General features: G+C 36.6%; 1 protein-coding gene and 1 long non-coding RNA gene across 5 annotated transcripts; one reads left to right on the forward strand and one right to left on the reverse strand.

The window, feature by feature from the left end:
• Window positions 1-5,137: 5,137 nt before the first annotated feature.
• LOC109069332 (LIM/homeobox protein Lhx1-like) lies at window positions 5,138-13,425 on the reverse strand. Of its 3 annotated transcripts, none has more exons than XM_019085968.2 (5): window positions 12,498-13,425; window positions 10,892-11,115; window positions 9,999-10,243; window positions 7,989-8,154; window positions 5,138-6,924 (listed from the first exon to the last, which is right to left on the reverse strand). In XM_019085968.2, exons 1-5 carry the CDS (start codon window positions 12,665-12,667, stop codon window positions 6,545-6,547), a joined length of 1,185 nt encoding a protein of 394 aa, XP_018941513.1. In that variant the 5' UTR covers window positions 12,668-13,425; the 3' UTR covers window positions 5,138-6,544. The 3 variants fall into 3 exon arrangements, with proteins under 3 accessions (XP_018941513.1, XP_042595569.1, XP_018941512.1); XM_042739635.1 differs by having other exon boundaries at window positions 9,999-10,363; XM_019085967.2 differs by having other exon boundaries at window positions 9,999-10,276; window positions 12,498-13,422.
• Window positions 13,426-13,516: 91 nt separating this feature from the next.
• Window positions 13,517-24,075, forward strand: LOC122139826. 2 transcript variants are annotated; one of them, XR_006156579.1, is made up of 3 exons: window positions 13,517-13,724; window positions 17,525-19,987; window positions 23,432-24,075. It is a non-coding gene; the product is annotated as an uncharacterized LOC122139826 (long non-coding RNA). The 2 variants fall into 2 exon arrangements; XR_006156580.1 differs by lacking the exon at window positions 13,517-13,724 and having other exon boundaries at window positions 17,171-19,987.
• The last annotated feature ends 408 nt before the right edge of the window (window positions 24,076-24,483 follow it).

Raw genomic sequence — 24,483 nt, forward strand, 5'->3', positions numbered from 1 at the left:
TAAAATAACAGTTTTCTATTTTATTGTAATTTAAAATGTAATTTATTCCTGTGATGGCAAAGCTGACTTTTCAGCAGTCATTACTCTAGTCTTCAATGTCATTTGATCTTTCAGAAATCTTTCTAAAATTCTGATTTCTTATAATCAGTGTTGTGATACTTAATATTTTTGAGGAAACTGCACTACATGCTACATTTTTTTTCAGGATTCTTTGATGAATTGAAAATTCACAAGAACAGCATTTATTTTGAATAGAATTTTTTTGTTCTTCATAGTAGAAGTTTATAGTTTACTGTCCCTTTTGATCAATTTAATGCATCTTTGCTGAATAAAAGTATTAATTTCTTTCAAATAAATGAATATACACCTTTCTACAACGAGGCTGGTGACAAACTGTTGATTCTCAGCTGCACTTTGATTAATGCTTTGTTTAGTGCAAAATAATGTGTTTTATTGCTCTGCACCAAAACATGTATAGAAATCATTAGACAGTAAGTCTCTTCACTCATTGCCATGAAAGCCCATTAATGTTATCACACAGAACATAGTTACAGTTCAAATGTGTTTGTCTGATGTGTTTGTCTTGATGTGGCCTCTAAGCTCCTAGCATTTCATTTCATTTTTCCTCTAGTTGAAACATTGACGAAGTGAAGACACCTACGAAGAACGTCTGATTGAGGACAATAATGCAACAGACGTAGCATTTAAACCCATAATGCAAAGTTGCTCTCGTGTCAAGGTCTGGAGCTAACACTTAAATGTTTTTCTCAAGGCAAAAACTAAGTGGCTGTGTGATGGCACCTCATCAAGCAGACAGGAAAACTTGTTTGTTTGTGACAAAGAGGTGAAAAGGCAGTAAAATGAAAGCCTGCTTGACATTATCCTTTTAAACGCAGCCCTTTCCTCTGCTCGACACACAAATCAAGAACATGTTGTTTCCCCCTACAGACCAATAGAAGCATCCAAGTGCTTCTCACAGAGCTCTCCTCAGCCACTTGGAGCTAATCAGAGCACAAATAATGGCACATAAGTCCATGTGATCACATGCTGGAGTGGCCATCTCTCGCCTAAAGTCTGTAATTGAAATAAACAAACATGGTTTGCAAAATAAGACTATTTCACTGTCAATTAAGGCTGATGATTATCATATACTGATACAGTTGAAAATAGTCTCAGTTTTATTCAATCTCATCTAGTGGGTGAGATTTTAAAAGGTTCTTAATGTTTATGAGCTGTGGTTTACATTTGTATTGTTCCCTGAACAGAGGTGTGGACAGTGCCATTGTGTGGTGACCTTGAGTAGTACACATGGCCAGAAGAGCTTAGGGCATGAATGGCAGACGAACCATTTTCCGTCACATCTCCCATTGCTTTGGGAGTTTTCCTTCTTAGTAGCTCAGCAAAAACCAGGAATCATTCCAGTAAAACTTAAAACATTCATCTTTCTGGCTTCTGCATCCTCAGTGTTCATAAATTACATTTCAGAGATCTCTCTTATCCAGTCGTCCTCATAATAAGGTCTATAAAGAAGAGGGGATTCCAAGCTGATTAATTGTTTCCAGCTTTTGTTTTTAATTAATTGCATGGCTACTCTGTCTACTGGAAGTTCAGTCAGAGCCAGGGTGAAACGTGCGGATGGCGTTTAAGTCTGTACGTTGTGGCACATCCTGTGCTTCCCATACAAATGAAGCACTTGGATTTACATCTAAATAATTTTGACCATGTGTCAATTAGTTTTTACATATAAAAGATCACATAAAGAATTGTTCCACAAAATGTCAATAAATATGTTCTAACCAGCACTATTAATGGCTGTAAGGTGCCCTTGAGGTACAATAGGGCTGTATAGATCTGAACAGATGTTGAAATTCATGCATGCACATTTCCTACCACACACAGGTAAAATACAACAACAAAGACGAGCACATTCAGCGTACACCACTCAATTTCCTCTGTAATCTGTCATCTTGCCTGTAGTTTTAATTCCTGTTAACTGCATGGTTGCATGCCACTGCTTCATTCATTTTAATGGAATTGAATAACAGCGCCGCATGGCTGCACTCGCACAAGGCCGCTTTAATTGGAATGAATGTTTAAAAATGTGAAAAATATTCATGCTGGTGGTTTTCCAGAGAAAAGGCCAAATTTGAAAAGGCCGAATTTGGGTGACTTCTGCCCATTTCAAAGACCACTTCAAGAAGTTCTAGAAACACATCTGAATATAGACCCGCTGCTAATTTTGCACTTGTGGATAAATCTGGAATTTGTTGTGTTATTGTTATCAACCATCAAACAATTAATCATTAACATTGATCAAACTAGTAATCTGCTTATCAACAATTAGCTAAACACTTTCTCACATTTTAAAAAAAGAACTATCACCTATGAAGAGTGATGCATTATACTGTTTAAAATTTGTAAAAGTCCATATAGAAAAATAGGACAATCCAGTGACTCATTATTGAGTATGGTTTGCAGATTCTGTCTCCATATCATCAGGATTTGAGTTTAAAATATATGAGACCCAATAGATTGTCACACTGAAATCAAAATTTGATTTATTTTGAAACTAGATTTAATGAGATCTTGATTGTGAGGCCTGACCAATTACACTGTGAAAGTGATGGTGCTGTTTGCTTTACTGTCCTCTTATTAATGTACACATTTTCCTCATGGAAATAGATTTAAAGTTAAATAGAAAATATAATTAATTATCTGAGCAGTATAACTTACAGGCCCAGCATAGTGCAGCCTAACAAATATGATTTGCCACACTTTAACACACTAAAATTATAAAAATCTTTGTAATCTCATTAGTTTATCTTTTCTCACTCATTTTTTGTTGTGGAATAATAATGAAGAAGGGGGGAAAGATGTTTTATTTTTTTTTTCTTTATTATGATTATTTTTTTTTTTATTGCATCATTAATTTTCTGATAAGCAAAAGTAAACACTTTAAACGGAATGGTTTACACATTATATCAATGTTTATGTTTGATTCTAGAATAAGTGACATGTACATCAATTATAATTTCTTTGTTTTACTCTAGCAAACTCATGAATCCATTTAAAGTTCAAATATTAAATTGTTACTAATAGCACGTTTTTAACCTGACCAGATATTTGGAAATCTGACATTTGAATTCCTTATTTCCTTACAGATATTCACATGTCCTCTAGACGTATTTGTCTATCTGATGCAAAGCACAGTGTTTAAATCAATCACTTAGTTCAAAAGAACTAACCGAAAGGTATATTGGCTTAATATTATAAAATATGTTTATGTTTTACTACAATTAGTGTTCATTTCAGGTGGAAACTGCAGTGAATTGCATATATAGGTATATTTTTGGAGTTTTGCGAGAAAAAAAACATAGGTACACGTATGTCTTCCAACTGAGCTTATGTTGAAGAAATCCCTGTGTGTTAGGTATAAAAAACCTGGCTATAGATGGATAGTCACACTACACTGATTCTGTTGTTTCTTCGTACGTCTTTGCTAGACTGAAAATTAGCTAAAATGCTCATTGTATATCACTAGATTTGTGCTATGTGCATTATAATGATTGATAGTAAGAACTGAATGAGTGAAATAGATTTTTTTTTTAACATAACCTTTTTACATGACCATATTTAATATGCAATGTATATGTTGATAAGCTTTGGAATCAATAACAACAGCACAGAGAGAAATCCCTCAGTTAATAAACTACGCATGACATATTATGCAAAATAAACCCGTCATCTCCAACTGACAATCACCATCATATCAAAATTATGACATTAGTGCGATGCATGTCAGTATTCATATCCTGCTCTCAAGATTAAAAAAAAAAAAAAAAAAAAAAAACACTCCAAACATTTATATTTAATGTGTCGACAAGGTCAGGCCAAACCAATAGTCGATGTTCAATCAATATGAGATTTGAATTTAAAGAGCTTTGGCCTCCCGGGTGACAGAGCATGGAGTCAGCGGTGTGGTTAAGCCCCGGGCTCAGGAGGGCCTGCAGGCCTGTTTAACTCTCAGGACCATGATTAATTCATAGTGGATTATGTGCTGGGTGCAGCAGGGGCACCGCTGGGCTCCTTCACACTAAAACCACACACTGCAATGAGATAAAGGCTTTTCCCCCAGATATCAGGCTCAATTTGATGCCCGTCTTCCTTGCCTCCGTACCTGTGAAGGATTCCCCCCACATACGCTCCCCACTGAGAGTCAAATCACTGAATCTCATCTGACTCTTTTGTTTTTCCCCGACTATGAATTGAGATATGAAATGAGATGAGTTCAGCGATGAGTTTGTCGCTTTTGAACTTGTTTCTCCGTATATCTATTGTCGCAGATGTAGGTGTTGCTCTGCAAGTCTAAAACCACCTTTTAAGATTTTTCACGTTTTATATATGACTCGGAGGTGCTTCTAATGTATAGTGAAGTCATCAGGCCTTCAGTAGAACTTGTTAGCATAGCAAAAAAAATAAAATAAAATAAAATAAATAAATAAATAATGTATTCATTTATGATGCTGTCATACAAAATATAAATAATGAATACCCTTGTATGACACAAAAGTACTGTCCACTTCTGTCATATAGTATAGAAGAACTGTCATATAGTCACTGTCAAATAGGTGCTATAAAAATTTATATTACTCCTCTTAAGTACAAAGGCAACAAAACATATTTTGAGGAAACAGCACAATTTTGACAAATAAAAACATTTGATTATTGATAAGTAAATGATGCTTTGTGAATATTATTAAATGCTGTTTCATGAAAGGACATCACAAGACTGTTGCACATATAGCAGGTAAGACAACCTTGTAGGGGTTACGTGGTGTCCTCCACCATGTCAAGTTCATCCTGAGAGATGCTAATGTCTCACAGTGCTATTCTCAGCTAGGCTGCCAAACTCAGGAATATTCTTCAGAATCCATATTTCTCAGAAACCAGCATCTAAATACTAAAGCAAGCATCTCGAGACAGGTGAAGTCCCCTTGCTTGCTTGTATTTGATGCCCAGCTATTCCAAGGAAAAGCACCTATCATCTGAATTTCATATTTTCTAATTTTATTAAAAACTCACAAATTTGTTCAACATGTTGTATTTATACAGTGAATGGTCTAATATGCACTGGAGGTCACGTAAGCTTAGGTTTATTAGAACAATAAAAGACATACCATGAGAATTTGATATTTAAAGAAAGTAGCAGCTGCTTGCTGCACATTTGACCATCAATTTCAATAGTTTGGATTTTCCTTTAAAGACACAAAAATAAAACTTGTAGGTCTAAGTATGTTATATTAACAATTTATGAATGTTTTTTTCAGCAGACTAAAAAAAATGAAGAAGTCAATACTTCTCATTGTTTTTTAAACACTTACACTTTGTTTAAACACGTTCTGCAGATAATGGTGCAAAGCACTTTTACAGTATTTGTGCTATGTTTTTATTTGGCAACTGTCTACTTGTTTCTTTTTTTCCAGGTTTTTTTTTTTTTTGTAAACAACATTTTGTACAAACTAGCACAGTGAACCACAACCCCAGCAAACTTGTTTTCATCATACAATATAAATAAAATCAATAATCAATACAAAAGTTTGGTTGGTTGCTTGGAACATTTTTTCTGGATCAAGAGGTTCTAAATCATGGTTGATACTTTTAACTCCTGAATTAAATATATTACGTAAACAGTTGACTGTTCTTTGTCCCTTTCAGACCCTTTTTAAAATAATTTTAGAAGGTAGACTTCATTTATCAACATTTCAAGTTCTCTTCCATTAAATAAAGGGTTCACCAGCCATACACATGTTAACACCTTGCCTTTTGAAGGCTAACTTCTTCAGATTTGGTGGAATTCTTGAAAAAAAAAAGAAAAAGAAAAAAAACAGGATATGTCCAGAACAAGAGGGAAAAAAGCTTTTTCTCCCTGGCCTTCAGAAACATATTTAGTGTTGAAAAGGTTGTTTAAGTGTCAGTATGGCAGAGCCTTGAAAGGCAAGGAGGTCTGAGGAGTTTTCAAATAAATAAATTAGTCTGACGGCTTAGATCTTTCCTGGAGTCAACATTGCAGGTTAGCGTTAGATCAGCCGCCTTGGGTGTTTCTCTGTAAAGCTGACAAGTCTTTGACGGTAGCTGATGCTGTTAATGTGTCGCAATCGCTGTTTTTAGAGCGGCAGTTTAACCGGTGGTACAAGCGTTGAGCTTCTGGAGGGACGCTGCTACGCAGGGCCTCATACCTCAGTTCATACAGCGCCCAGATCAACCGTATCAATTCTTTCTCTTCTTGAGTTCGGACTTGGGATGAAGAAAGGAAGAAGGAAACGGAACATCAATACAACGAGTTCAAGAAGGTAAATGTCAATGCCCATGCTGCCCTCTGCTGCTCTCTCTGTGAGCTGTCCCACCACATTTCTGACATGGAAAAATGGGGGGAAAAAAAGACAAAAACGAGAACCAGAATGTGCGGCCAGTGTCCCTGTTCCCACCCTCCCTCCTTCCTCTGTTTATCATAATTTCTCTCTGCCGAAATGTCCATTCACAGAAGCTACCAGACCGTGCCCTCGTTCATTTCTGACGGAGGGTGGGAGAGGTGGTTGCTGTATCCGCTGCCGTTGAGGGAGAGGGATGTAAAGGACGGACTGGGTCCAAAAACATCTGTGGACATACTGTGCAGGGGTCCAGGTATCCCTGGCTCTGGACTAGGTGAGTCTCCTGGATGGTGAGACATGATGTCTGAAAAGCGCTGTACTTCACTGGACGGATGGTGGCCTGGGATAGGATGGTCCATGCCCCCTAGCGGGGTACCGGTGGGTCCTGACGATGGAACAAAAGGAAGATCTACAGGAGTCTGGGCCTGCGAAGATGGGGGGCCTTGGGGAAAGAAGTCGTAATTCCCTCCTGGACCGTAGTACTCGCTTTGATAATCTGCAGATACACAAAGGATACAAGAATTGTGGTGTAGATATAGAAACAAAGAGCAGGAGAAAACTCCTTGTTTAAAAATTAATCGAATATCTAGTTTGTCGTGCTTTGGAACAAATCTCAATATGCTACATTAGTCACAGAACATGTTACACCGAAATCACAAATGTAGCTGGGTGGGGAGAACAAAGCTTTGCTAATTACAGCGAGGAAGGCTTTGAATAGCTGAAAACTTATAAAACAAAGCTGTTATTGATATGATGGTGTATATATAACAATAACTGCCTTGTTTCATGTATATGGACAAGAACCTAGCAAATTAGGAAAATATAAAATGGGGTTTGTACTTAATGTTTATTTTTTGACAGTTGGTTTTTATTATTGCCACTTGTTTACACTTTGTTTTAATATTGGGATTTTAGTTGGATTAACAAAATTCACAAAAAAGGAATTTTATACTAATTTAAGTAAGTATTGTATTGTAATATATATTTATATATATATATATATATATATATATATATATATATATATATATTATATATATATATATATATATATATATATATATATAAACTAGGTCAAATATAAAATGAAATAAAACTAAACTAGACAATAAAACATACATACAGTGTCGACACATGTATACATTGCCGGATTATGTACGGAATTGTGGGTTAAAACATAAAGTAAATCGACAAAACGGCTAAGCAGCTGTCAAAAGTTATTTAAGGTGCAACACAACAGATATCAATCGTTTGACGATATCAAAACATTTAAGCATCAAACACATGGATAACATGAAAATTTAGCCAGTAGCCTAGCTAGTTTAATTTCCTACTTCAGAACAGAAGCCCCTAATTACAAAACAAAAATTATATTTAGACACCATTTAACTATTTAAACACAAACAGACGAATAAAAAACCTCTTGACCGTGTATTTGTCGCGTAACTCAAACATTTTCACTACTGATGCGTAAAGAATGAAACCAGCGCGAGAAAGAAAAACATATTTCAGACAAATGTTTGAGATAGATAAGTCTACAATACGCCATTTTTATCTTACCTCCATAGTATGAAAACGGGCCGTTCGGAATTAATTCTCCAGGCTCGAGTCTGTCCACTAGCGTTCGCATTCTTCTCGGGCTCCGGAAGAACGCGTGTCTCCTCGCGCCGAGCGCGCTCAGCTGTTTCATGCGCCGCTCTTTGGACCGCCGGTTCTGAAACCATACCTAGTGCACAAGGACAAATAGCAACAGAAACCTATTAACTTGCTTATCTTTATTTTTGTGACTCTTTACAGAAGAGTGACAGAGGAGCACCTAACAGTAATTAATTACAATGGTAAAAACAATAATAGCGTGCATTGTAGACTATGTGGAGCTTCACGAAATAATTACATAAGTAGCCTAATAATTTATTGCGATTCTGTGCTTAGTTATATAAATGCACAGTAAATGAGAAAAAAAAAACTAAATTTAGAAATCATATTATCACCTAACAATAATAATAATAACAATGATAATACGTTTTATTAACCTCTTTGTGTCTGTGACTGATAGGCTACATTTTATGATCTGCACTGTTTAAATGGTGTCCGAATTATAACACCTGTTTCCACCCATTTAATTTGTCACAATAATTTCTGCCATTTCTACTTAATTTTACGAGTTTCAGAGGGTCAACTCGGTTTTATTTATTAGAAATTCAAAGTGGACAGAAATTAAGATACCTGCAGGCCTCTGGCACCATTTTGACATTTAAGGCAGCAATTGCATTTTTCTATTTTATTCTATTATTATGCATCGGGAAAAATATATATTTAAGAGTGGTGCAACCCACCTGCAGACCTAACAGTCTGACACTATGGCCTAATGTTTACATGTCAAGTTTACCATTTTTTATTGGTTCAGAGCAGTGTCTTCACAGTCTACTGAGGTAGGCCTGTGAAGTGACAGAATACCTTCGTATTGCGGTGACAAGATTACTCGTAATTATCGTCACTGTTAGAGAGTCGGATCTAACCTCACTTTAATGATCTTTTAACCCTCCATTTACTCCGACTGAGGGGGCAGCAGCGGGGACTTTTTAAATCTCTAATTAATACTTAATAGGAGGGTGGTTACCGATATATTAACAGGCTCTATGCAGTTATTATTTCGTAATCTATATATCCACCCTTGAATTCCTTTAGCTAATTATAGTTTACTCTGACGGTCTTAAATATCCAACCTCGCCACTCTATTAATCTTAACCCCTTCCCTGCACTTGATCTTACGTTCAGTCTCATTTTAAAGCTTTATCCCAACAGCACCAATCTTTTAGGAACCTTTTAACGATGGTGATGCTTTATCTGTATTCTTATCGGATCTCTCACGCCGAAAAATGACCAAGATGAGGCTCTTTAAAACGATGCTGACAAATCCCATATAGCGTGCGTAAATGAGGACTCACATTCGCCAATGTATTGCGCACATTGGATGGACTCTCATTGTTCCGTGGTTCACTCGACAAAAAAAAGCAAGGGTCGATTCTCAATTTCTCACTGAAAACCACCTAGTATGAGGTACTTTGACAGACACAGGGACAGATTTCTGCGTTTCCACTTGACTGAGAACCGTCACAGCATGTCTAAATGTGGTCGCAAAACGTGATGGCGCTGCATTGCCAAGACTCCCATCGTTCTCACCAGTCTGATGCCAGCTGGCGTGCCTCTCCATCTCTCGAGTCAAGTATAAAAAGGCTAACCATATAAATGTTACTTCCAAATATTTACAGGTGCCAGCAAAGAAGTGTCCTCATTTCTATTCAAATAGCTTTGCCTCAAGGATTGGAAAGAAGAGGCACAATGAAGGCGCGCGTGTGCTTTTTTTCTATTTCATCCAGGAAGATAAATTTGTACCACAGGATGTCTTAACAATCGCACACTATCTCGTCATAGGCCTATCTCATTGTGTTTGTCTTCAAAATTACTAGCAGCAAACATAGCAATTTTAAGTATAAATACAGTTTGTTAGTATTGGTGTAATTATGTATATTTACATGTATTTTTTTCTGTAATAATGTGATTGTTTACCTGAATAACTCGCATGTTGAGCCCCGTTTCCTGCGCCAGTTGCTCCCTGATGTGTCTGGTTGGTTTGGGGGTCGCCGCAAACGCCGCTTTCAGTGTCTCCAGTTGCTTTGCTTTAATGGTGGTACGCGGTCCTCTCCGTTTGCCTCCGAGGTTCTGGTCATCGTTTTCATTGTTACCCGCTTCTTTGTCCGATAAGTTCGCAATTTCCCCATCCTTGACATCGTCCTGCAGCTGGTCTTGCGAATCTGGTGATAAACTAGGATCACTGCAAGCTGTAACTGAATGTGGAAAGAAGGGCCGTCGGAAAAAGTGGGTCGAAATAAAAACCTCAGAATTAGACATGGGGACCAGAGAAGTGTTAGAGACTAAACAATGGAATGTAAAATAATTAAATAAACACAAAGAAAAAAAAGAAACAAACAGAAGATTTAATAAAACAAACGAAACGAATAAACAAAGAAAGAACAAAGAAACACCGGTATTTAGAGCTGAAAGAACTGTCACAATGCACTAGTCTACAGCAGTGAAAAAGATTATTAGAAAACAAACTGGCTAGAAATAGGCCACAAAATGAATGTAACAAAATCTGTATTACATTTCACATGGAAATTGGAATAAAAAAAATGAAATGCTTTTCAAAATATATTATGCATGACACCCTCCAAGGATTTCTTTTACTTTTGTTGTTAGACATTATATTGAATACAGGAATTCAAGACAGCCCAGTGTATTCGTCAAATATTTTTTTATTTTTTTTAAGATCAAAAGACACCTTATTAATCTAAAGTATTGAATATACTATATTAGCCTAAGTATTACTGATAAAGCGAGATAATAGAGCGTGCAGTGTGCATTTTCCCCAGTTCTCATATCATTTAATTAATTTTACTCACCTGAAAGGAGATTGGTGTCTTTTCCGTTCGTGCTGCTTAAATAGTCGTCTTTACAGACAAATTTATTTTCGTCTATGATGTACAATTCCTCCCCCGTGGATAGTTGCTTGTTACACATCATGCATGTGAAGCAGTTCAGATGAAACACTTTGCTCCGTGCCCTCCGGACCAAGTCATTCGGCGAGATCCCCTGAGCGCAACCCGCGCATTTTGTTCCAAAGCGCCTGCAAATGCACAGACCAAGAATAAAGGTCACTAAAACAGGGTAAAACAGTAGATCAATTATAAAAGAATCTGTTATCATCAGCTGAGGCTAAGGTGATGGAATAGCATCGTTTATATTTGAGTGTACATAAAATGAGTCTTCGTAAATCTTTAATATTATCACTGTTATTTGGGGAAAAATATGTCACAATTATTATTTGTTCGGTTGTTATTGTTTATGCAACGTTAACGCAAATTAAAATAAAATTAAGATATGTATTATTAGGTATTTTATTTCTGTTGTAGAAATAAATAAAATTGCAGGCCTAAATAAAATTATTTTATAATTTGGATGTATTTTAATGTGTATTAAATCATAATTTATAATCACCCTCATCAAAAGGACATGTACTACATTCTTCCAATACAAACACCACTGCAGTAAATATTCACCATATTGTGACCAATAATGTGTATTGTGGTTCTCTGTACAGATTGTTGATTCTGAGTCTGTGATTACATTGTCTGAGGGTTTCCAGCTCAAAGTCGTTTATTATTCAAATCCACTTATCACATCTTAACTCGAACCACTGCAAACACACGCGGGGCTGTGCAGACAGCCTGCCACTGGGCCGCGTTACACTTTCAACTACCCTGGCAAAGCATTGATCCCTGCGGCTTCCCTGGCTGCCATTCGCTGTAAACAAAGTGTGATTTCCTTCAAAACCCTTGCTGCGGACGAGTACACAGACTAATAGTGTATCTGCTCGACATTTTGCATAACAATTCAAATTAACAAGCATTTAATTAATGGGCGTCCTAATCAAAGAATCAAACAAGTCGGTCGTGTTGACAGTACTTAGGATCACACTTCATGTAAGTGTGAATGCAGGTCCTAAATTCTAATGAAATCATGCAAAATCGTATACGCGTATGCAATGTGCAAAGCTTTAACAGGATTTTGAATTTAAGTTTAATAAAGAAGAAAACACAGTAAATTTAAGTAGCACTGTAAATATTTTTGAGTGATTGAGAAATGGTTGATTTATTGTATTTGAGACATGTTGGTGTTTTAAGCTAAAAATGAATGAACCCCTTAAAAATGAATATAATTTTAAAATGATATGTTGGTTTTATATGTATAATCTAAATTACACAAAAAATGTACAAAATTATTTAACAACCAATTATGTCTCTTATGTTGATTTTTTTTTATTTTTTTTATTTTTTTATTGTTCTTGTAGACAATTATAGTACCAGTATCTCTGGTATAATCTCTGAGTATAATAAACTATTATATTTCCATGAATCACAGTAATAGATCCACACCAGGAAAAACAACAACAACAACAAAACATATTATGTGTGTATTTAATGAGTCGAACTCTTGCAGGGTACTTACCTAAAGAAGTCGTTTTTGCAATACAGTTTTCCTTCTCGAGAGAAGCATTTTTCTGTTAGGTTACATTTGCACTCGCAGCATTGTACGCACTTGATGTGCCATGCTCTGTCCAGAACATTAAGGAGAAACCTGTCCAATATAGGCCTCTCGCAGCCCGCACAGTGGACCATTGTCTTTGGATGTGCTCCCACAGTTACTGCCGTGGTGTCCACAACCTGAGAGTCTGCTCCTGTTTTCTCTCTTTCCAAAGAGAGAATGGAAAGGGATGCAATGATGAAGGATGCTCCAAGTCAGTCTTTGCAAACAGGTTCGAAAGAAAAAGATCAAGAAGTTTTAATTATATTCACCACTTCTGTGTATTTGGATGGACCTGTAGCGTCCAAAATCAGGATAATAAAAGAGGATCTTCTCATGAGGTAGTGCTTCAATTGTCAGTCATTATTTTTCATCCTCTTCCTTGACAAATTTTGAGATGCATAAATGAAGCCAGCATAGAGAAACCTTTCAAAACACCAACTGCTCGTTGGCTACAAAGACAAGGACATCATTGCGGAAAAAAAGCACGTCGCCTTTGTCAACAACAAGGTGAAGCATTGGTGATAATGTGCATTAAAGTCTTTCATAAACAAGCATCTAATACAACCGGTCTTGGACGGAACTAGCACACGAGACATGCGAGCCCAGAGACACTGGAGTGCACTTTACCATGTCCACGTATCCACTGTTTTTACGTCCCTCTGAAAAATGCAATGGCCAAACGCTTTGAAAAGTGCGTCTCCCTCTGTAACGTGTGCTGTTTCCTCGGTAAGACAGAAGAGGTGAAAGATGCTAGTGTGAACAGAATGCGCGTGACTTCTCGTTGCAGGACTGATGACGATCCCCGAACAGCCTCCGGTGTTCTGCATGTTCCTGAAAGCACGCGAGCCAGCCTTATTCACAGCCTCCTGACGTCACTCCGGGCCGAGGCCAATCAGCGGCTTTCCGTTCAAGTAACCATTAGCTATCCCCTCACCGCTTTACCGGCACACTCTGCGCTATTTATAGGGAACAGAAGACACCAATTGTCAAAAATCCCAGAAACTGTCATACCTTAGTTAATGTGGAGAGTCAGAAAACAGACCTTGCTATTCGAAAGTCTTCTTAAATTATATTTTTCATTTCTTCTCGTCATTTTCCAATATTCGTCCATTCTGGTGGAACCGAGGAACGAGAGAAGCATTTGATAAGGTACATATCTGATAATTTATGCACTGTTTATGTATATGTAGATCATGTGTCAGTACTTTGAGATGCGCCATGCTGTGAAAACTGTTGTGCTGTGCATGTGTTTATTTCATAATAAGAAATCTGGCGTAAAGATGCTTATTCTGGAATATGCATTGGTACTTTTTTCTTTATTATTTTATATATCGAATAGCAGCATAAGCATGATATAATTTTTATTTTTATTTTTAAAATTGTATCTGACATGTAACTATCAAGCCAACTTACAGAATGTTTCCTGAAACCTTCAAGAAGAATGCCATACAAGAATGACATTTTGTTTTATAAGATCATACGTTTGTATGTCTGTGGCGAGAACTTCAATAGCCAATTTCTTCTTCGCTGACATTAAATCTAATTTATAACCATTTTATTTCCTAGTAGGCTACAGTTAGAGACAATAATGCGTTTTTACGCAGATTTAAAAACGAACATTTAAAGCTATATTCCTTATATTAATTTTAAGGAATTTATGCATACAATTTGTGTAACCTTTTATAACTACGTCACTCAGTCAACGAAAAGACACTTAAGAACTACATCCTCCTTTGGTCCTTTGTTAAACGAGAGAAAGTGAAAGACAAGAGGGCTCTAAACTTTGCAGGATGTTAGATCAGCTCAGCAGCCTCTAATGGCCCAAACACCTTAGGGTGTTTTGTTAGATCTGTTAAGTCCGTTCTTCTGATTTTAAGCAATATACATCGTGTTCTTCAAGTATATATAGTTAATAGTTACATTTAATTGCAAATAAAATTAGGGTAGGGCTACTGAATTTAGAGCAATTTCAAATTGTATGGGTTTGTTTCCCTGTATGTACAATTTCGACAACTCTTTCAATCTCTCTAACAATTAATCTTATTTTTTTATGTTTTAAAATAATAAAAATGTTCAGTGTGTAATATGTAATTATTGCATTTTTTTGTACAATAATTATTTACTAATATGAAATGTTTCATTTTTGCTGTATGCCCATTAACTGCGAACATGTATCATTGTAATAATTCGATATCATTAAAGGACACGTACCGGATCCTAATCTCATTTCAAACCTCTTGAACCTTTGACTTCATGTGTGACACTGACACCATTCACCACCATAAACTGACTCGGTCATTCCAACTTATGCACACACACACACACGCCCCCCTCAACCTCACAATCTCAGCTATTTACATTCTGTCATTCTGTATATTGTGCAAACGTTCCAGTCTGGAATCTGGAATCAATACCACGCAGCGTTGTGCATGTGAGCCACTTCTTGTGTAAAACGGCATAGTGGGGCTGGTCCACGCCATGGCAGCAAAGGGCCTTCCTTACACAACACACAGAAACAGCTGCCGATGAGCGTCTAGGGAGCGCTCCCCTTTGACTGTGGGTCCCTTGGATGACATGTGCTGTTTCACGAAGAATAACAGATAAAAGATGAACACACTCCATCTTTTGCAGTCGCCTATGCGGCCACCACCCCTCCCCTGTCTCTCCTCTGAACTTCTCCCCGTTTCTAGGGCATGCAAATACACGGGATGTTTCGACTGCAGTAACAGTGAGAGTAAAACAGAGAGAGAGAAATGTAAGAATAAAACAAAAAAACTTTTTTTTATCATATTATTAAAAGGCAAAAGTTATTTTTATTACTGCATAATAATAGTAATAGTAGTAATAATAATTTTCTCACACTGATTATCATTATGACATTAACAGCTAAAAATCATTTGCAAATACTTTTACTTTTAACTCTATAAATATATTTTTGTAACTTTTTAATAACCTAAAAGTGACCATCGTTCGTTTACAATGTATGATTTTTTTTTTAAATTCAGGTTATTTGAACAAAATCATAGAACTTCTGAAACAACATGAACTACGAAGTTTCATTAATATTTAGATAAAAGCTCATAATCACAAATGTATCCATTTCGTTTGCAGACTGATATTTGACATGCTGACTCATCCGTGATGGGAATAATGCTTTCAATTAGTGGCATCGTCAGGTGGACTACTGACCGAATGGAAAAAAAAAGGCGAGTCTGGAGACGGGGCAGTGCTAGAGGGAGCTATCGATCGAAAAATTCTCACCGCTGGGAGACCAAATGCCTGTCAAACTACACTCCCTGCATTACGCATGCTCTTAGCGCGGAATAGTTTTTGAATAAGCTAAACATAAAAAGCGAGCGACTGTATCAACCCGTTCATGTTGTCTTAGTGGTTTATAGATAACAGTAAAAATTATCTGAAATATATCATGACACAAACTTTGTTGCAGATCAAATCTCAGCCAAGTGCATGATCGAATGATTCATTTGCAGTTAGGCAAAACGTTTTGACAAACATTTCTGTTGTTCACGTCATGATCAATGCATTTAGGGAAATAAGTTAACAGCCTATGAAGTAGTGCAGGTGATAGGCTATGTAATTAAATATATCTAAAAAAGAAAAATAAAGTAGCCTACTAATTTTATTTTTTTAACGGGCTTTAGCCTTAATAATCCAATCTTTAGGAATTCATCTAAAATTTGACTAATGTTATGTTGACTAATCAATTTTTAATTTTCGTTTGTTTAGGCTAGATAGGCTAGATGCTTCATTTCTAAAAGTCGTTAAATAGGCTAATTCGTTTTAAAATTGGACTGCAAACAGAAAACGGAACAAAACGTAGCTATATGCAATTTGAGAATGTCATCTTGAAGCAAATGCCTTGTTTTAATATTAAGAGAGTGTATGTTTTAGGGTTGTTTTTTTTCTTTCCTTTTTTCTCGCATGTAGTCATTCTATATAGCTACGATACATTAACTGAGCTAGTGTGGGCAGAGCAGTGTGTGATCGCCGGCCGTACAGACACGCTGAGACTCCGGTAATAAAGTGAGAAATATTACCCCTTACTCGGGCTTTGATCAGCTGGTGCACCGGGACCGCCAGGAGCACGAGTAAAGGGGGCTCTGTGCCTCGGGCCCCTCTCCATATCGCTCTGCACCGCTGCCTGTTTGTTTACAGGTTTTATTCATGATATGTGGAATGACTTTTACTAACATGATATGTAGTAAAAAAAAAAAAAAAGAAAAAAAAAAGAAAAAAAAAGGTAGGGTAGTGCATAGGTTAGCGACAAAAGCAAGATATAGCCTAGAACAGATATGCAGATATTTGCATTATGATAGTATATACTGGAAAATAACGAGAGAAACATTTGATAAGGTACATATCTGATAATTTAAGTATTATGTATACGTAGATCATGTGTCAGTACTTTGAGATGCGTTGTGTTGTGGATGTGTTTATTTCATAATAATTATTTTACTTTTAATAATAATAATAGAAATATGATGGTATAAGCTATAGCCTATTATCTGGTTTCATTTTTTTTCTTTCTTCTTGTTTTCTTCTTCTTCTTCTCTTCTTTTCTTTTTTTCTTTTTTTTTCTTTTTTGCTATTTTTATTCCCAATCTATGAAATCGAAATGTTTATTTTTCATGCATGTTTCATGTTATTTTTTTCTTTGTAAAAGCATCCCTACTTTTTACCTCTCAGTATTGCATTATTTAAATAATGTTAAACATTTTAGAAAAAAAGACCAAACATTAAAAAAATATCTTAAGGCCTGACATGGCAAGCATACTGAATCATGTGGTGTAGGCGCGCGCGCGCACGCGTGTGCATGTGTGTGTGTGTGGGGGGGGGGGTGGTCTGAGGTGGGCGGGGACAATTTAAATATGACTGCAATGAAGCATGTGTTTTGCTTTTCTTTCAAGAGAATGTCTTTATTTTCGCAGTGTGGACAATAGGCGTGTGGCGCTCCAGGACCGCGTTGTATCAATCTTTTCGGCTCTGCGGTGCAGTGAGGTGATGTGCAGCGACCAGACCCGTCCCGTACCCACAGCATGTCCAAACAGATTAGGGGTCAGGGACGACTGAAGCAAGACCTCTGCAATTATATTCCTAACAGCAATTTCCAACCAAAAATATAACCTCTAAATCCCAGACTAACTCAACGAATCTAAAACTGTTGACTTGTGAGTAAATAAAGTGTTCAGGAATAATTATCAGTACAACCATGTCAAATGAAATGCTCCTGTGGGCATAAAAAGCGAACATAATCCAGCAGCTTCATTATTGACCAACAACTCAGCATAAACATTTTTTCTAGACTTTCCAACTCTGCGGAAGTCTGGCAAGAGAAATTCGATTGCGGTTATAGATCTCGTAGTCCCATCACTGGAACAGCTGTTATTTTTCCCCTAAACCCGATAGTCAAACACAGACACGGCGACCACTTAGGCCTCGCATCCCAGACCAAGGATTAACAGTCTTTTATATTCAAATTTAACTATACCAGACGACTAAATCAGAATAAGCATTCATTTATAAAATTGCTTCCACAAATTTGATTATTAATGAATCAGATAGGCTAGCCTCTATCTGACACATTAAGTCTTAACAATTTGTTTACAAGATGGATGAAAAATTTGCTACTTAGCGCGATGATGACTCACCACCATGATGCAATTTATCTATTTGTTTCCCTATGGTAAGCGATATGCTTATTAAAATCAACATTTAAAATGCATATAGGCCTAATTTGATATCTTATGCAAAAAAAAAAAAAAAAAAAAAAAAAAAAAGATGGCCTTGATGCAAGTAGCTAAACATCAACAAAAACCATAAGAAAATCTACCTCATTATCTCATTAGCGACAGCCAACCAAAGAGCAGTGACAAGAAATTATTATATAATTCCCCGCTGGGCCCGAAATGAAACGAGCAGTCTTTGAGAGTGGTCGCTCTAGTTTAGATTAATGGTTCCCAGCGCTTATTCTGCAGTGCGGGTGAAAGGGCCAGGATCACTAATGATTATAATATAATGTGTGGTGATAACCACTCCCTTTGAGATATTATCGTGCAGTGGGCAATGCTCATGGGACGAGCTGCGGAGCTGAAACTCGGCAGATAGCTACTAAACAGGAGCAGATTTCTGCACTGAAGCTCCAAGAGCATGCACGAGTACAGTCCTGTCTGCTGCTGATATCAACAGCCAGGGGCTGAATTAAAACGTTCTATTTTTATTTTTTTGTAAGCCAAGAATGACTTTTTTGCCCCTTAAAAAAAAAGGGAAAAAAAAGGCAAACACTATCCTGTGATTAGCTGCTCTTTAATACTGGCTACAAATTATGAGGTTGGGGGAACATATTTATTTATTTATCTTCGTGTGATGATTATTTAAGATGCGTTTCTTACATCTCATTAATGTAAAATAAACGAGGTTGGCTGATCTTTACAAGCTGTAAGATAATCTTAACAAACATCCTACATTATTTTTGGAGGGCCTTTTCACAAACCAGACCGCTTGTTTTGTAGAACCGGTGCAACAAAATCTCTGTCAGGCCCAAAGTGAACTACCACCCAAACTCTCCTCAATATAAATGCAAAACATCGTTCGAGGCGCTTAAAGTTATACTTAAACATTTCTCAACTGAATAAAAATGTTCACGGCTATGATAAGACAGGGTTTCAGAAATAGTAAAGCTCAACTTTATCAAGCCCATAGAAATCAAGGAAAGTGACCCAGGATAAACGCATTTAATGTGAGTCCACGTGATGTGGATCTTACTTCGCCTATAGGCTACAGTAGAAAACGTAACCGATGCAAACAGAAGAGCATTACAATGGCAGACATCAAAATCTGCAATAATCAACATACATTAATAGCATGTTAGGTGTCGCTTTGCATCTGATAAACTGTGAAAGCAAGAAGAAAAATCCGTTTAAACTACACATATTAGATTTAGATAATTGTCATCTGAAGCGCTCGTTTGTCTACGAACGTTTTTACGTGCAGGTTTTTACGTGCAGGTTTTTAGGAAACGTGCAGAAGAAATGAATAACTCCATTAGTGTGACTAGCAAAAAATATAACAAACCACTTGAAACGTAAAGAATAGGTTTATAGCCTTTAAATTAACAAAAGTGTAAATGGTGCTAATCGATGTAGCCTAATCCAAGCTCAGAAACCAGGAAAAAAAAAACCACACATTTACGAACAGACCGGACACATCCCTTCTCATGGCAATCAACTGCTATGGATCAATAATAAAGCTGCCTGACTAACTTCTCCGAGAGACTGCAGTGAACACAGGAAAAGGGGGGCGATCCTAAAGGACCACGGGAGACAAGGCCTCGGCAATCCCTCCTCATTCATCTTCATTGCCTTTGTGTGCACAAAAAGCAAGCACTGCATAAGGTAAAGCCACCATCAAAGCCATGGCTTTATTTTATATCCTATAGATCAGGAGGGAGACAAAGCTTTATTTTCGCCAGGAGAGATATATTTTACCTCCGCCGTACGGTTTTATGTTGGAGAGGTGTCAGACAGACGAAATGAATGGCTAATGCATAGGCAAAACGCACTCACCCCAGCATGCCTCACGTCAACAGACGCTGTCGGGATTTAGGGCCGGTGAAAGCCGAGCGCGCGACAGAGCACGAACATATAAATACGTGATGTTCTCGACTATTCCAGATACATGTGCCTACAGTGCCATTTTAAACCTATACGACCAGTGATAGTTATAGTAATAGTTAAGGAGATTTATAAAGGGATGCCTCGCCATACTCCGAATCTCCTCACTGCTAGTCATTACCACCACAGCAACGCTGGTTTTATGATGGTCTCATGATAATGCTATAATTAGTACGCCAAATACAAACAGAAAATCGTGCTATTGATACGCAGAAATGGACTTTGGCGTGCATATTATACGCACATGTTTGAAGTGCATATAATACACCGTTTGTGCGTGCATATGATACGCAATTTGTTGGCGTGCAAATGATATGCAGTTTTCGCGTACATTTGATATGCATCTACCCCACAACCCTAATCCTAGCCATTGCGTTCCATATGCACGCCAAAGTCCATTTCTGCGTATAAATAGTAAATCGAAACGTAAACTCCTGCTATGATATGCACTTTCATGAGACCGGGTAGTTTTAAATATAAGTATAAGGTAGTAATTTATTGTTAAGACTTGAATACAAACGATGAGCATGCTTTTGAGTTTCATTGAGGATGCTTTGTCTTATGAGATTGTGAATGCATTATATCACACTGCTAATAATCTCATTTTGCACTAGCCTCTTATCCTACTTAGGATCCCCTCCAAATTATGCAGTGTTTTCAATTTGTTATATGGGACACATTTTATTTTAATTGGGCAGTTTATTTCGGGGAGTGGATTATTTGCATTTGCTGTGGCTATCTCAATCACAAACAGTGAGCTTATAGTGTATCCACCATCATATCTGTGTCCATCTACTCATGTTTTGTCAGGTATCAGTTCAATACACATTTTGCTAACTTTTTAACAAATGCCGACCTCAAAAAACAGAGGAACTTTCTGGATTTCTAGTATGTTTTACTCATCTTGGCTTTGATACAGTATAAACCAAACTAGTACCACGCACTGATAAAGAAAATGATTGTTAGATTATGGCATTGGCCTCTCAAAACCAAGACTTTCAAAACCATTCCCATTTGGAAAGGGACAAAAGTTGAACTGAACTGCTCACACAGAGAAAAAAATACTGCATGCTGCACCGAAAAGAAAATATTTTCATTTTCAGCAGACAACAAAAGCCAAGAAACTGGCAAGAATGCCGAATATCAGACAAACTCATTTTTGCTGCGGGCCCTCCTGTTGTTCCAGGGCCATTAGTTGAATGAGGTGCTGCTCCACTGTACTCCAGCAGTTCCTCACTGTACGTTTGGTGAGATATCTCGGCTGCTTTACTCACAGACTACAGACTTTCATATTCCTCCTGCTGTGTCTGGAGAGCTGAAACAGAGGGTGGGCATGCAAATAGTTTTCTCTGTACGGTGAGCTCAGATGAGACCGTTACCTTGTTTGGAGCTGTTTTTCCTCTTGTGTGTTTGTGCCTGAGTGGGCCATCAGGTAGGCATGGGGGGGAGTCAGGGCTGTAGGAACGGGGAGTGATGGGTTGAAAAGGTGAAGAGGTCATGACCTCTGGGTGTTTTATGAGAGACTGATGCTGATTTGTCTTCAGCGGAGCATGCTGTTGGCATCTTCACACCCTTGAGTTGCTGGCTGGCAAGGCAGGACGGGATGGGGGGTTACTGGCTGTAAATTAGCACACTGGCATAGTGACAGGCAGTCAGGGCCATGGGAATGGCACCCACCTTGACCTGTTTGTGGGTCTGCTGGGTCCAGATGGCAGGGACCGCTGGAGCAGACCTTAGTTTGAAAATACCATCTAAAAGAGCACACACCCTTAAGGCATCCTAATCACACTGTTTGAACAGACTGCACTGTAACTCTCCCCACTGATGAAGCTGTATCTAAATTTCATCTATACGTAACTTGATAAAGAGGCTTCACATAAATTACAAATTACAGTATATATATATATTAGGGCTGTCAGATGATTAATCACGATTAATCACATCCAAAATAAAAGTTTTGTTTACATAATATATGTATGTGTACAGGGTATATTTATTATGTATATATAAATACACACACATAAATTATATATTTAGAAAATATTTACATGTATATACATTTATATATTTATATTCTTATATTTTATATTATATATAAAATATATTTTAATATATAAACATAACATATTCTTCTTAAATATATACATGCATGTGTGTGTATTTTATATATACATAATAAATACACACAGTATACACATATGTATTATGTAAACAAAAACTTTTATTTTGGATGTGATTAATCATTTGACAGCCCTAAATATATATATATATATATATATATATATATATATATATATATATATATATATATATTCTATATATATATATATATATATATATATATATAAAGACACACACCCAATGTTAATTATTTATGCAAAATGTAAATTATTTTACCAAAGTAAGAGAAATCATATAAATTGTTTTTATTGTTTCATGTAGTACTGTCCTGAACAATATATTTTTTTGTAAAAAATGTTTATATGTAGTCCTCAAGACAAAATGATGTCTGAATTCATAAAAAATACCCTGTTTAAAAGTTTACATAAGCTTTTTTTTGTTTGTTTGTTTGTTTTTTTGTGATGGTTGTTCACGAGTCCCTTGTTGGTCCTGAACTGTTAAAATGCTCACCGTTCTTCCGAAAAATCCTACATATTGTTTGAATTTCCAGCATCTTTTGCATATTTCTATCCTTTCCAGCAGTGACTGTATGATTTTGAAATCCATCTTTTCTGAGATCCACCTATATATGCACACACACACACACACACACACACACACACACACACACACACACACACACACACACACACACACACACACACACACACACTCACACACACACAGACACACACTGTGTATATAGATTATATATATTAAATGAATTACGTGAATGCCCTGTGTACATGTCAGTGCCCTAGCATACACCAGGTAAAAAATAAAATAAAAGAAAAAATAAATGCTAAATATCAGTCTGACAGGAAAAATCAAGAATAATTTATTACACATTTGAATATGAGAAACTATATCTGCCATGCTCAGCATTTCTCCATTTGCCTTCTAGAGATCTATGCAGGCATCAGACCCTCAAAGTATATGGTATCTTATTGACTGCTCTTTATAAGATCCCGGCTCTTTAATATGTATTCTCTGCTTTCTCCTCAGGCTGTGGGTGGGAATTAATACTCAAATGCTGCTGGAAGCCAGGCCCCCTTACAAATCATGTAATTCCTGTTACTGGAAGACACACATGTCCTAGATTTAATCAGTCCTGCAGGAATCCCCTATCAGAGCATCACAGGTTTACCGTTTCTCCCGCTTCCCGACTGGCCTCACGAAATGCAGATTAGGCCGAGCAGCAAATGTATGCATTAGACCGAACATAAATCTTACCTGCACACTCCATTTCTAGATAACTATATATCTGTTAAAGATAGATAGACAGACGGTTGCAGAGTTTTAAGGGTGTTTCAACAAAAGGGAGAGGCTCAGTGAATCAAGCTCTGTCCAACACACTGGGGCACAAATTAATTGTGGTTACCTGTTAGTGCAACATATGAATTGCATGAATAAAAATAAATCTGTGTTTGAATGAATTGTGCTTGTTTAATCAACTACAGCTCAATATATTTAATATGCTTTTGATCTTGAATATCTTTTGTTTATCATCTAATGTCCAAGGACTACATTTGAACTTAAGTGATAGAAAACATCTGTAAATATATTGGATTTCCTCTTTATAGTGTTCACTATAAAAGTAGTGATTCCTAGACTACCAGGAATCCTGTTGCAGTTGAGCAGATATTTATAAAATATTTATAAAAAAAAAAAATATGAAAATGTTAAGTTGTTTAGTAAATTATTCATTACTATATTGATCATTACATGTCTTACTGCTTTTTAAATTAATTTATTAATTAAATATTTATTTTTATTTATTTATTATTTTGTATTACAGTAGTGTTTCCTAGACCAGCTGGGACCCTGTTGCAGTTGGCCAGATTTTTAGGGGAAAAATAAATAAATAAAAAATGACAAAAAAAAAAAAAAGGAAGACGAGAGAATTCCTATATTCATAATATGTCGTTTTAAAATTAATTTATAATTTTTAATTGTTTTGTAGCATAATAGTGCTTCAGATTTAGTGGCTAGATTTTAATAAATTAATAATAAAATCAAATAAAAAAATTAACTGGATGAGAATTAATGACAATGTT

This window comes from Cyprinus carpio, chromosome B15 (genome assembly GCF_018340385.1).
Source record: "Cyprinus carpio isolate SPL01 chromosome B15, ASM1834038v1, whole genome shotgun sequence".
In the NCBI taxonomy this organism is placed as follows: domain Eukaryota; kingdom Metazoa; phylum Chordata; class Actinopteri; order Cypriniformes; family Cyprinidae; genus Cyprinus; species Cyprinus carpio.